General features: G+C 31.8%; 1 protein-coding gene across 2 annotated transcripts in view; it reads left to right on the forward strand.

Annotated features, from left to right (window-relative positions):
* The first annotated feature begins 256 nt into the window (after window positions 1–256).
* LOC134851049 (uncharacterized) overlaps window positions 257–14,607 on the forward strand; it is a 44,485-nt gene continuing 30,134 nt past the window's right edge. Inside the window, exons 1-2 of one of the 2 annotated variants that reach the window (XM_063866940.1) lie at window positions 257–384; window positions 4,338–4,729. In XM_063866940.1, coding sequence (XP_063723010.1) covers window positions 4,572–4,729 — 158 coding nt within the window. In that variant the 5' untranslated portion in view covers window positions 257–384; window positions 4,338–4,571. Of the gene's footprint in view, window positions 385–4,185; window positions 4,730–14,607 lie in introns of those variants that run through there. The other variant, XM_063866939.1, reaches the window with a different exon arrangement.

Genomic DNA, 14,607 nt, shown 5'->3' on the forward strand with positions numbered 1-14,607 from the left:
TACTCTAAAAAAGATCGCTATGAATACAATCAAGGTCACAGAAGATAGTTAAAATAGCATTTTCTTTTCTCTGGTAAAAACTCTTTGGTATTGGTAACTCAGTTCAAGACAAAATTTTATATCTCCAGATCAAATTGCACAGTGATGTGCTCTCGTGGTAACACTTGCATAAAAACGCGTGGAAACTAAGTGTTTTAATTGAAAACTCAAGGAGCTCCCGATTTCTTTTTCGCCTAAATTTAAAGTTTACCTAAAGTATTCTTTCAAGTGACAACACGCGCACTTTTTACAGAGTAGAAGTTCAAATTGATTTTTGTGTTTTTTCGGACTTCTGAAAGGTCTTAATAACCTGCATTCTGTTTACCTCGCGTGATTGTTATGAAAGTAGGCGTGATTACCAATTAGGTTATTCCAAATATACCCGAGAAGACAAAAAAAAACTTGTCATACTATTACATATTATACAAAAACTGCTTATCATACTATTTCAAACAACTTCATACATCAAAAAACTACCTTTAAAATAGCAAGTTAAAAATGTTTCTTACTAAGAAATACTATACTAAGCATTTTTGCCACATTCTGGAATTACATAACAAGAGTTTTGCCATACTTTTTAAAACAAAATTTTATGAACATAGCGAAAGCAATTTTTTGTTCTATAAATTTGAATGATAATCTTTTTTATTCCCTACTATGAAAATCTATGATAAGCATTTCTTGCATACTTTGAAATTATATGATAAGCATTTTTTCCATAAATGAAAGTACAAAAAACTTTTGTTTTGATTTTTTGTGTTGTATCCAAAACACTAACCAAGGAATTTTTGTCACAAGAAAACCCAGAATATAATTGGCAGTTACCACGCAGATAATCTCCATGTGGTGAATTTGACCAAGCAAATTAATTTTGAAATTTTCACATGGAATTAAACACCAAAAATTTAACTTTTTGTATGTGGCTAGATAGTTTTTGAAAATAAAGTTTGAAAGTTTTGGTGGTTGAGAAAAAGCCTGTTGTTTTTTTTACAAAATTGTTTTTACCTAAGCATATGAAACAAAAAACACTTTTTTGTGGTTATTTGGATTTTTTTTGGCAAAAAACTTATCCCGGATTGAGTTATGAACACAATAAGTCAAATTTTGCATGAGAAACCTTTTTTTTGTTAAAATATATAATAAAACACAAAAACAAGTTTCCAAGCAAAAATTTGCGTTTTTTCTTTAAAAAATGCATATCATAAAATTTTCATATGCAAAAACTATATGATAAGCATTTTTCTGACTAAAACCGAAATTATATCTTTGACAGTAACTTGATCTCAATCACTGAAAACCGTTACTAAACTAGTATTGCCCCAACAAATTTTCAAATGTTTTTTTTTTGAAATTTTTAATTATTCTCTTAGAAAATGCTTATCGTACAAATTCATAAATGAAAACTAAATGACAAGCTTTTTTTGAACAAAACTTAAATCAAAGTTTTACAATCAAATTGCTCTCTGTTATTGAAGCCTTCATTCAGGTAAAAAATTATTAAAACTTTTGGATGAAAAAGTGGTTATCATACAAGGTTCATGAATGAAAATTGTATGATAAGCATTTCGTTACAGAAATTTTTTTTTTTTAAAATCTCCCTAAAAACATGTTTCGGTGATTACACGAAACATATTTTTAGCAAGATTTTTGAACAAAAAATCTATAACAAAATGCCTATCATACAATTTTCATCCATGCAAATTGTATGATAAGCTTTTTTTCATCCAAATTGTTTCATCATTTTCTACCTGATCTAGAAGCTTCAAATGATCTAAAAGTGGTCAAATGAGTCTCTACATTACGCGGTCAAACTGTGTAATTTGTGAATTATAACGGGGGCTTCACAACAAACCTGGTCGAGGTGCTCATTTTATGTTTCGACTTTCAAAGTCGACCTATTGTCAGTGCTCTACCAAAAAATAAAAGTCGAGACAGGGGTTTGTGTCGAGCACCTAAACAATTCTCTGCATCCACTTGCATATCTCCCTGCTCCGATTTGGGGTGCTGCACCTTTTCGCACATGATTTTTCACATTCAGAGACCCATTGTTTTTGAGTCGCGCAATATCGCTCAGAAGGTTTTCAATCGCGCAAAGTGACCTCTGCCTAAATTTGCGGCTGATCATTTTGGGTCGCAAAATGTCGCCCCGAATTCGCGCCAAAATTATCAGTCGCTTTTCGATTTCTTTTGTGTTGCGCAAAGCCGCCCCATTTTTTGCGCCAAAATGCAACTTAGTTCTTTTGGGTCATCATAACGTCACTCTCAAGTTTTTCGTTGTTTCACAATGGTGACTTATCTTTTAAGGGCTAGGAAAATTCGCGCCGAAATCTTTTGATCGCGCAAAGTACCAACTTGTTTGTTTTGGGCCGTGCTAAGTAGGGGCAGATTTCGAGTTGAGGCGGTCGCAACTTGCTGATTTCTGGTCGCGATGTTCTTAAGTTCAACGCCCCCCTCCCCACCTCAGGAAATGGACCGATTGCTGACCGAAAGGCTCCCTTTTTGTACTATTTCGAGATTTCCATTTTATTTCTAAATAAATGCAAGGACGCTACATTCGCTCACTCCAAAAGTAAATCGAGGTCACAGAAGATCTGTTTCAAGAAAGTAATTAAATAAAAGCAATCACAACGCTCCCCTAGCTGTACAACTTTTTAAATGCTTCGTATCAATTACACTAATGACCTTATTTCCCTCTGCAGAAGAGCAAAGAACTAAAGACACATAAATGAATCACAACAAATTGGTTAGAATTTTGACACACTTTACACCAGGATGTTAAACGGAAAGAGCTTAATGCAATAAAAACTAAGAATAAAGTTTTATCCAACGGAGTTGACAGATAAAAGATTCTAAAATTTTGAACAAAAAAAAATGATTTAGGCGTGACAATTACTGGAAACTAACAATTGATAAACTTTCAGTTTTAAAAACTCAGCTATCATACTTTATAAATTTTAGTCAGTCAACTGTCAGTTGTTTACTCACTGCATGTGTGACTATCTTTTCAGAACAGTAAAAATTTAGTTTCAGTCACCATGGTGACTGAAAGTAAATTTTGAGAAACGAAAAGAGTTAAATAAGATCAGATTTTATGTTATGTAAAAATCAAAAAGCAATTCCAATTCAGGAGTTCAAGAAATAAAGTTGAATAAAATCCATTTCTTTTAATTAAATCAGACGGATAAATGAAAGCAGGAGGCATGCATGCGTCCTGCTTTCATTTATCCGTCTGATTTAGTTAAAAGAAATGGATTTTATTCAACTTTATTTCTTGAACTCCTGAATTGGAATTGCTTTTTGATTTTTACATAACATAAAATCTGATCTTATTTAACTCTTTTCATTTCTCAAACATCTCGGTGGAGCAGAAAAAGGAATATAGTGTTGTCTGTTTGGAATTAGTCAATTTTTCTCCTAGGAGGAGAAATTGTTGAATTTGTTATTTTATTGTTCCTAATCCATTACTTGAACTGGTCATTCCAATACCAACCATACCGACCTTCCTAGCAAACTCCATTAGAATAAGCAACTTTAGTGCTAATTCATTTGTTAGATGTAGCATACCTTTGAACTTAACTTTTTGATTTACCTTTCATTGATTTTAACTCAAATACAGATAGGTCAATAGCCTATTTTGTTAGGTATACTAAATTGACATTAACTAAATCTTGGCGCCTTCTTGACTAGCTGGTCCGTCCGTATTTGCGTTTCTCGATTTTCCCCGGTTGAGATAATTGGTAAGATAGCCAGCATTTAAATTAGTTTCTCGTTATCACTGTTTTATTTTTCTAATCAAAAAATTTTCTTTTCGTTAAAACAGTTAAATGAAAACTCGTAAAAATCAAAAAAAGTTTTAATTGAAGTATACTTGAATTTTCAATTAAAACCGTTGATTTTTACGAGTTTTCTTTCAACTGTTTCCTTACAACTGGAAACAGTTAAATGAAAACTCGTATAAACCAAAAAGTTTTAATTGAAGTATACTTGAATTTTCAGTTAAAACCTTTGGTTTTTACGAGTTTTCTTTCAACTGTTTCCTTTCAACTTGAAACAGTTAAATGAAAACTCGTAAAAACCAATAACGTTTTAATTGAAGTATACTTGAATTTTCAATTAAAACACTTGGTTTTTACGAGTTTTCTTTCAACTGTTTCAATGAAGAAAAGTTTTTGCTTAGAAAAATAAAACAATGACAAAAAACTAAACAAAAGAAACTATTCTTCTCGTTTCCCTTTTCCGAAACTTTGTCAAACAAAAACACGTAATTTTTCAAGTGAAAACACGTGCTCACTTTTCAGAGTGTAAGTGTCCAAATTACTATTCCTGTTTTTATCATGCTTCTGCAATGTCTTACTAGCCAGCGTTCTGTTTACCTTGCTTGATTGTTATGGAAGTTGGCGTGATGACCAATTAGGCTATTCCAAACATAGTTGGTCCGCAAATTTTATCTTGCAAATTACCTATCTTTACACCATAAAACTGATGCTTATGTGAAGCGGGAAAAAGGAAACAGGGTCATCACCTTACTCATAATGATGAGGAAATCTTCACTTAGTTTTCTTTTCATTTTAATCATTTTCATTGCCACTTTAACCGGTGTTAGTATATCAAACAAAAGAAGAGAAACACCATCTACTGAACGAGCTGAAGATATTAACAAAACAGCTGAGAAAAACAGTTACTCGGGAAAGCTAGTCGTTTGGCATTTCTACTTAACTGGTAGGCTCGGGTATTCTCTGCTAGTTGAATTTCGAAATGATTTTTTTTGATCGCACAATGAATTAAAATAGTGGAACCTGATCTAAACTACATTTTATGATTGGATAATTTAGATATTTTACCAATGTAAAGTATTTAATATTAACCAATCATGATCCATCTAACTAACAACCCACTTATTTGTAAGTGCTGAAGTTACTTGTAATTTCAGCACCAGAGAGATTTGAATTTAACTTAGAAATTAGTTGGACTCTCCCGAGCACTTCAGCAGCCGCAATAAACCAGTATACCCTAGATCTATTGAGCCTAGCAGAGACTAGTTAAACAACCTGAGACTAGATAGTATAAGAGTAAGATTAGGATCGGTATTAGACTAAGAAGTTGCACGAATCTATCCGGCCGAAAATAAGATAGCGTGACGAGCAGACGGTGTACCCTATCCGAAATTACTCTATGAGTTAAACAACTCGGTCCTAACTCATCTGGTGCGACCATAAGTCTCGAACAAGACCTTAATAGCTTAGAATTAACCAAAATAGATTAGAAATTAGACAAAAACATTTACAAAATGTTATACGACAATAATTTAATCGAAATGTCTCTACGACTCAATAGATCAGAGCCAATATTCCGAACCATAACAGAACTACCCGGAATTGGAAGAAGACCTCGAACCAGAGACGACATACGACAAAGTAGAAATTTGCCATATAGCTATATGATAGTTAGGCAAAAACCAGAACAAACTTTTATATTTAGAATACTACTGGCAATGAATTTAGATTTTCATTTGCAAACCTAAAATTTTGAAGTCAATCCTCAAAATCATTACAGGCGCTAAACAAAATTATTAATATACAATAACGATTGATAAAAAGATCTAAGATCGTTTTCCTAAAACTCTGCAGTAATATACAAAACATGTTTGAAAAATATTTATTGAAAAATAAAAAATAAAAATTAGTAGCATGACAATAAATGGTTAGTAATCATAAATCATCCTGTTGTTCCAGCTCCATCACCTAAAACATAACAGCAATCATAAACCCACTAATATCATCAAAACACTAAATCTTTCCTTTACACACATTAAAAATTTTATTAAAACTTAAATTCACTTAATTTTAAAACCAGATCATCAAGGCTTATCCTTGGATCTTAAATCATTTTCTACTTAATTAAATTTCAAATTTGATCATCAAGGCTTATCCTTGGATCAAACAGAACAACTTTGTTCTCCCCCACCCACTTAATTAGTGTCTAACGACCTCAAACGTCGATTCACTACCCAACCCTTTCTAAAGACCTAAGACTAATAGAAATTTTTAAACAAAACTAATCATTCAAATTAGGATAAATAGTGAAGAACTTCGGTTATTCATCCTTCACTTGACCCCCCCTCTTACCAGACCCAGGATAAATCTTAGACTTAGTAAGTTTAAAATAGTATCTAACGAACTACTCGCGTTCTAATTATACCTGAACCTTGTGGATCGATTTACTATTCTCCAACCCTTGAACACAATCACTACCCCTAAGTAAGATTAAGTAAGTTAACACCTTAACTTATACTAGCCACGAGAAAGTAAAAAATCATTCTTCGGAATCGATATACTTTTCTCTCCAACCCTGAACAAATAGACCCAGGTTAAGCTAACCAAAAAATCGTAAGAACTAACAGTTTAGGAAAATAGAAATCATTTAACAACCTTTTGCATCCGTCATCCTAAACCTTATGTCATTTAAAAACCTAGGAAATAAACAAACAATCGTTTTACACAATTGTGAAATAAATAACAAAAAATACGACCTTGTAATCACACCTCATACACAAACAGTTGGATACATTCGAACAAAACGACAAACACTAAAAAGAAAAATAATAACGAAACAAAGACAAATAACACGAAAAAGATTTTCAAAAAATCGAAACGCATTTTCAGAATCAGAAACCAACAGTTTAGACGAACTTTACAAACTAAAAGAATCAATAGATAAAAATTACCCACTTCACGATCAATTATATTTTTCTGACTCAGAAACAACTTCAAATTCATCAAAAAGAGGAAAAAGAAGAATAAAAAAGCAGTATAAACACAAACCAGTACATTTATACAATTGGAATCAACCAATTCGACACATTAATAATTACATATTAACAGTCATCGAACGAAAAAATGAGCTCAACGCACACCCCAGGTGAAGAAAGTCCAGATGATGATGAAATCTTTCCTTTTATAGTAGATGCAACCACTGATAGAGGACAGCATATATTTTGCAAAAATTTACTATTAAATTTATTTGAACCCGGAATTAGTCCATGTAAAACAGAGTTCCCAGATGTAAAAATCAAAAGACAAATCATAGACCACTACTTAAAAGATATATGCAACATAACACAACAGTATGGAATCTACTCCATAGAATTCACCTCACCAAACCATAATAATAGAAAATATACAATTCAAACAGACGATCTTGATTTAGAAATTTCAAAAGTTTTTTCAGAATATATAAAAAGCATCCAATATCATAACTCACAAAGAGCAAACTCCATATTCACCAATGAAGTTTTCGCAATAATATATAGTTATATTTCGATATTAGAAAACGAAATCCCAATAACAAATGTCTCACCGACAGAAACATCTAAACATTTAAGAGTACGACATGAAATCACACTACTCTCTAGTTATTTAAACATCATTAAAGAAAATTTCACGAAAGACGACGTTTCACAACATACAAAACACGATCTACAAAAAATTTTGGCATGGTTCATAATAGATTATTTCACACACAATATTGATTTAATTGCACAAGCAAGAAAAAATTTTAGACCCCAAAACTCGAACGATGATACCGCTATCACAGAACAATCAGATTATGTTTGGGACCCCGAATGGTCTCATCCCGCATTTATAAGCTTCCCACAAACAATCTCAAGTCAAGCAATAAGTACGATATCTTACATAAGAGATTATGTAAAAGTAATACCATTAACCATTGATGCGACACCATTAAACTATAATACATTTTTACCCGATACACAAAATAATAGTTTAAACTCTACAGTAATACACAATGAAAACCTCAATGGAACTAGGAATCTTACTCAACAAGATATCCAGACACCATCACACTTCATAAATGAAGAAATTGTGCACACAACAACTACACAACAAAGTATTTCACCAATACGCCCAAATTTAACAACACCAAGAAATACAAATCCTTCACAAACACAGGTAACCTTACAATCAACCGTTAAACCTTCGGTTGCCCCTAAATATTCACATATGGATTACCAAACATACAGACCCATGACAATACCATCAAAAACACGCAAAACATTCACTAGAAACAACTTTACAGACCATAATTATAATTATACACATCCATCAAAAACATATAACCAACCACAAAGAAATTTTAACCAATATACAAGATCTCGAAATTGGGATAACCCAATGACCCAACCTAATTCAATAAATTTCCAAACAAATCCTCCACAGGATCACAGTGAAAATTACCCATTTTTTCAACAAAATAAAAATAAAAAACAGACATCTTATCAAATGGATTATTTATCCTCAGATGATGATTTCTTACAACCAGATATATTTGCAACAAATACTCAAGAATATCGTAGACAAGGAATACAGAGAACGCGTACAAATCATAGAAATTTTTCTCCACAACCAATAGATGCACAACATCAACAACCAATTCAACAACAAAATCTAATTAATACACAATCTTTTCAACCAAACCAACAACAAAATCCAATGACTGCACACTCGTATCAAGCATCACAAATGCAAAATGAAATACCACTCCCATATTATCTCCAACAACATGAAATAACAAGAAACCAACTTTCGAATTTTTCTCAAATGCCAAATGCAGCAGAATCATTACAAATGACAATGAATCCATACCTTATGGGTGGATCATCAATAACATCAAACAAACCTTTAATGGTTTTCACAGGAACAGACCCTGAATATTCTGTAGAAGATTATTTAAATGCAGTAACAGCAAACCTGATTTTAAATATTGGACCTGAACCAATTAATACGCCACTACATCAAAATTGGATACATCGACGCACAGCGTTAATACAAACAACCTTAGATGGCGCAGCCCAAAAATGGTTTTCAGTACTACCTCTAGAAATAAAATCAAATTGGAAAAGATTTACACAAGAATTTTCAAAAATGTTTGACTCCGAAAGAAACAAACAACAACAAAGAGTTTTATGTAATGAAATTCGCAGATTACCAAACGAAACCATCAAGCAAATAGCAGTACGAATCAAAACACTAGTTCGAAAAGCATATTCATTAAATACACATGACTATAAAAACACAAAGATGACAGAAATCTTAATGATGACCTTAACACCACAATTAAGGAAAATAGCAATAAAAAAGAGAGCATCCCATCCTTCTTCAATTCGAGAACCCGATTTAGATTTTCGAAAACTAGTAGACAAATTAGAACAAGCAGAAATCACGATGAAACTAGAAGAAACGGAAAATCTGAAATTACAATACGTTAATAGAATTGAAACGACTCCCACTAATATTAATAATATACAGGAATCAGAGACAGACCTCGTTGAAAAAATCACTGAAATACTCAATATTTACGAAAAGAACCCGAACTTTAAAGGCAAACCATCTTTCAAAAAATGGTGTAATTATTGCCGACGATACGGACATAGTATTTCCGAATGTAGACAAAAACAGCAAGACAATCAAAATAAACCTCAAAAATATAAAGAACCAAATAAATCATTCTATCAATACATGAAAAAAGATCAAAATCTACCGAACAAAACAGTCCACAGCAACAACAGTTCAGGAAAACCACTCCCAAACAATACAAATTATACAAGAAATCAATCACCATATAACTCAAGTTATAGAGGAAGATCGCCAGAACGAAGAAATACACAAAATTCATCACAAAATCACTACAATAGACCAAATAGTAGAAGTAACTACTCCAGATCAAATTCAAATACACAACGATTTGTTTCTAGATCTAATTCCCAATCAAGAAATAACTACTATCCAAACAACCAATCACGAAATTCATCATACAATAGGAATAGAAACTACTCCTATAATCGAAATAGAAGTTATTCAAACAACCGAAACCAGAATTACCCGAACAATCGATCAAGGAATAACTCATATAATAGATCGAACTATAACAGACCAAACAACAATTATCAAAACAGATCGCGAAATAATTCACAAAATCGACACTCAAGTTATAATAATCGTTATAGAAATTATTCCCAATCACCACACCGGAATAATAATAACTATAATAATTCTAATAATCGCCACAGAAGTAGTACACCTAAACATCAAAGACAAATCAATCAAGTACAATCTAATCCAGAAACAACATCAGACCCTCCAGGTATTGATGACACAGTAACTGATACGTTACAACTCAATCAAATAAACTGTACATCATCAGATTCAGAAAGTGATACTGAAAACACTCTTTCTATCAATATGATAAAAGTCGAAAATGACTTTGAATCTGTCATATATGAACAACCCTTTCCATCACACATATATGAAAATCAATCAGAATTTCTTCAAAATTATTACACTACACCCATAAATTCCACACCAACGACACAAGAAACAAATGAGATTAACACTACAAATCAAACCAATAAAAATACCAAAACAAAATGCTTGAATACAAACCACATTTATCAAAATATACAAAAAGAACAACCCAAAGAAAAAATTTGGACAATACCATTTCTCTTAGAAAGCCCAAGAAATAAAGAATTTCAACCACCAGACCTTGAAATAGATTTTTTAATTGATTCAGGAGCAGAATCAAACATAATAAACATCCCCACATGGAATGAAATAAAAACCTTACACCCAAAGCTAACACCTCTTGAAACCTCCAGCAAACTAGCAACAGCACAAGGATCAACATTGATAAACTACGGAAAAATCCAATTATTTCTCCTCCCCACCAGAACAATGGAACAAAGCAAAATTTTAAATAAGCCATTTAAACAAATATTCCATATCACTGACATTAAATATAATATCATTGGAATACCATTTATTTCGAAGTATATACCAACAATTAACATACTAAATAGTAAAATATTAATCAAAGATAAATATACAAAAACAAAAGAAACATCCTTAACATTTTTTCAAAGATTAAATAAACAACCACCATTCTTTTCAAAATTCTACCCGATATTTAACCAACAAAGAAAACACCTAAAACCACTATCAGGAAATATCTATAATTTTTCAATCAAACAAGTTCACCAATATGATAAAGAACAAAACAAACAAAAATTTTATATGTCAGAATTTGAATTCAAACCTATTCACAAATTTTTCAAAATCACAATCTCATCCATAAAATATTTGAAAAATTCGAATTCCGATATCATCTCCTTACATGTCTATAACAACACACCTTACCAAGTAACATTACCTTTAGGACTTTTAGGATATTGTGAAACCAACGCTACAATATCACCAATACACGAAAAAGCCTATCGCGTAAATAATATACTCCAATTACTAGATATTTGCCAATCTACAATTCTTAATGAAGAATTATCTATAAATAATATAATAAGTAACGAAAACAGAAATACGGATTATTTCACAAAAACTCCATATTTCAAACCTACATTCAACATAAGTAACTACACAGAGGACCAACAAAAATTTTTAACAATGTTTAATTTCCAACATTCACAAATAACACAAGACGAATTCGAAAAATTAGCCAAACAACTAATTAAATATTCATCAGTCTATGCAACATCAAAATTCGATGTTGGAAAAATCAGTTCATCACTACATCTCCCGTTAAAACCAGACGCAGTTTTCAAAAAACAGAGAGCAAGTAAAGTACCAATTCACTTACATGATAAAGTGAACAGATTACTCGATATTTTAGAACAATACAACATTATATCACCAGTTAATAAAGAAGAACAACCAAAAGGCAACACATTTATCAACCCTGTTATCATTCTAGCTAAAGGAGAATCATTGAAAATCGTTCTCGATGCTAGATACCTCAATTCACTTATAGATGAATCAAAATGTAATTGGCCCATTGAACCAATACAAGTTATTTTAACAAAAATAAACGGCAAATACTTTACAACCGCCGATATGAATAGTGCATACAATCAAATGCCACTAGATGAACAATCACGACGTTTAACACAATTTGTTATCGGAAACCAACAATATGAATTCAACCGCTTATTCTATGGAATATCCATAGGACCAGCAGCATTTTCAGCTTTTATGAGCAAAATTTTTAGACCACTAATACTCAAGAAAAACGCAATCACCTATTTAGACGATGTTTTTATGCAATCACAAACAAAAGACGAAATGTTCAATGTTTTAGAAAAATATCACCAAATACTTCAGAACGAAAATCTGAAGGCCGCCCCCGATAAATCACACTTCTTTTTGACAAGAGTTAAATTCTTAGGACATAATATAGAAAGAAAAACAATCACTCCATTGAAATCACGCATTGACGCTATTCAAAAACTTCAACCACCAACAAATAAAAAGAAAATCCAAGAATTTCTTGGAATGTTAAACTTTTTAAGTAAATATGTTTATAAAATGCAATTATATCTACGACCATTTTATAACATCCTTAGACAACAAAATAATTTTGAATGGAACACAGAACATCAAACACGATTTGAAGAAATAAAGAAACTTTTAACTGAACAAATTTCAAACACAATTCCAGATTCAAATCAACCATTTTATGCAATGTGCGATGCTTCGAACTTTGGCATCGGTGCAGCACTATTACAATCACATAATGGTACAAATAAAATGAACCTCATATCAGCAAATTCTCGATTATTCACTCAAGCAGAGCTACGACTCTCAACTCTAATGAGAGAATGTACAGCCATAATATATACACTGACAGAATATGAATTTCTGATACTTGGATCAAAACATCCAACAGTTCTATTCACAGACCATAAACCAATCATCTTTCTCTTTACACAAAAATCTAACCCAAACCACCGAGTTTACAGATTTCAACTAATTCTAATGAAATTTCCAAACTTACATATAGTTTGGACTGCAGGAAAAAAACTTGCATTACCAGACACCTTAAGTCGAAATACACCACCTGAATTACTTACACGAAAAACAACAGTTGAAATACCCAAAAACATAAAATTCTACCTTGCAGAAAACGAAACATCACCCCGATTGGAATGCAAATATGCAGTAAAAACTGATATTGAACAATCACAAATAAATAGTTTACAACATTTCCCACTTTATTTAGATTGTCAAAATAATCATTATGAAGTTGATTTACTTGGAACATCAACTTTCAAACCAATCCCATATTCTCAATGGATAAAAAATAACACCCAACAAAAACGAACAAAACAACACCCGCCTAAAAAAGACCATTTTCCACTAATTGAAAAAGAAGATTTAACTGATAAAATAAATTTATCAGGACCACACACAAATGATTCAAAATACACAATAAATCAAGTTTTTGACCTTCACGACCCACTTGATACAATACCCTTATCTAAATTCGAAATTGAAAACATTTTTCTCCCTCCAACAGAAACAATTACAATTTCAACACTGAAACAATATCAAAATCTTGACCCGATAATTAGACAACTAAAATCATGGCACAAATATAAAACTAAACCTGTCAAGGCAGATTCAACCATTCTAGGAAACAAAACACTCCTCCGATATTTTCGAAAATTCAATAATACAACAATTAACGAAAACACAGACCTTCTAGAATACAAATTAAATGAATCTACAGTTCCATGTCTCCCTTTAAGTATGATTCTTATAGCTTTTAATATTTCACATACACAAAATATTAAAGGACACTCTGGATCAGAGAAAACATATTCAAATTTTATACAAAACTTTTATTTCCCAAATGCACCAATTTGGATAAAAGTACTATGCAATGACTGTATAGTATGTCAACTAAATAAACCTTACCCAAATCAAAAACAAATAGCACAAAAACAAGATTTTAAAGGACAAAGCTTGTACTTTAACCATCGTATCTCATTTGATACCAAAGGACCAATTTCACCCTCATCCGAAGGAAACTCCTACATTATGGTAATTGTTGACGCATTTACACATTATGTAGCACTTAACCCAGTACCACATTGTAACGCTTATTACGCTTACACAACACTCTATGAACACTGGATAGCAAAATTCGGACTACCAGAAATTTTAGTTACAGACAACGGTACAGAATTCATAAATAATGAAATTATCACACTATGTCATTTATATAACATTAAACACAAACCACGTACATCTCATGCACCTTGGACAAACGGCTTAGTCGAAGGTATGAACCGTTCATTACAAGAATATCTTAGATGTATCATCAACGGAAATGATACAAAATATACCGAATGGTCAGCAGATGTAAAATTATTTCCCTTAGCATATAATTCACAAATTACGACAACTTTAGGAATATCACCATACGAAATGGTTTTTAACCAAAAGCCACGCAAACCAATAATGTTTACAGCAAATTCTCATAAAAACGCACAAGGTTATTGTCAACCAAATAAAGACTCAACTTGTTATAACCTACCTTTACATACACACGATGAAGATCATTTTCATCACCCACAAATTCTTAAACTAGCCTCCGGTACACACACCGAATGGATTCTAAATAGAGATAAAAAACACAATGAAATTTATCAAAAAATAACAAAAAAGTTATTACAAAGACAAAACATTAATGAACAAATCA

Source organism: Symsagittifera roscoffensis, chromosome 7, assembly GCF_963678635.1.
Source record: "Symsagittifera roscoffensis chromosome 7, txSymRosc1.1, whole genome shotgun sequence".
In the NCBI taxonomy this organism is placed as follows: Eukaryota; Metazoa; Xenacoelomorpha; order Acoela; family Convolutidae; genus Symsagittifera; species Symsagittifera roscoffensis.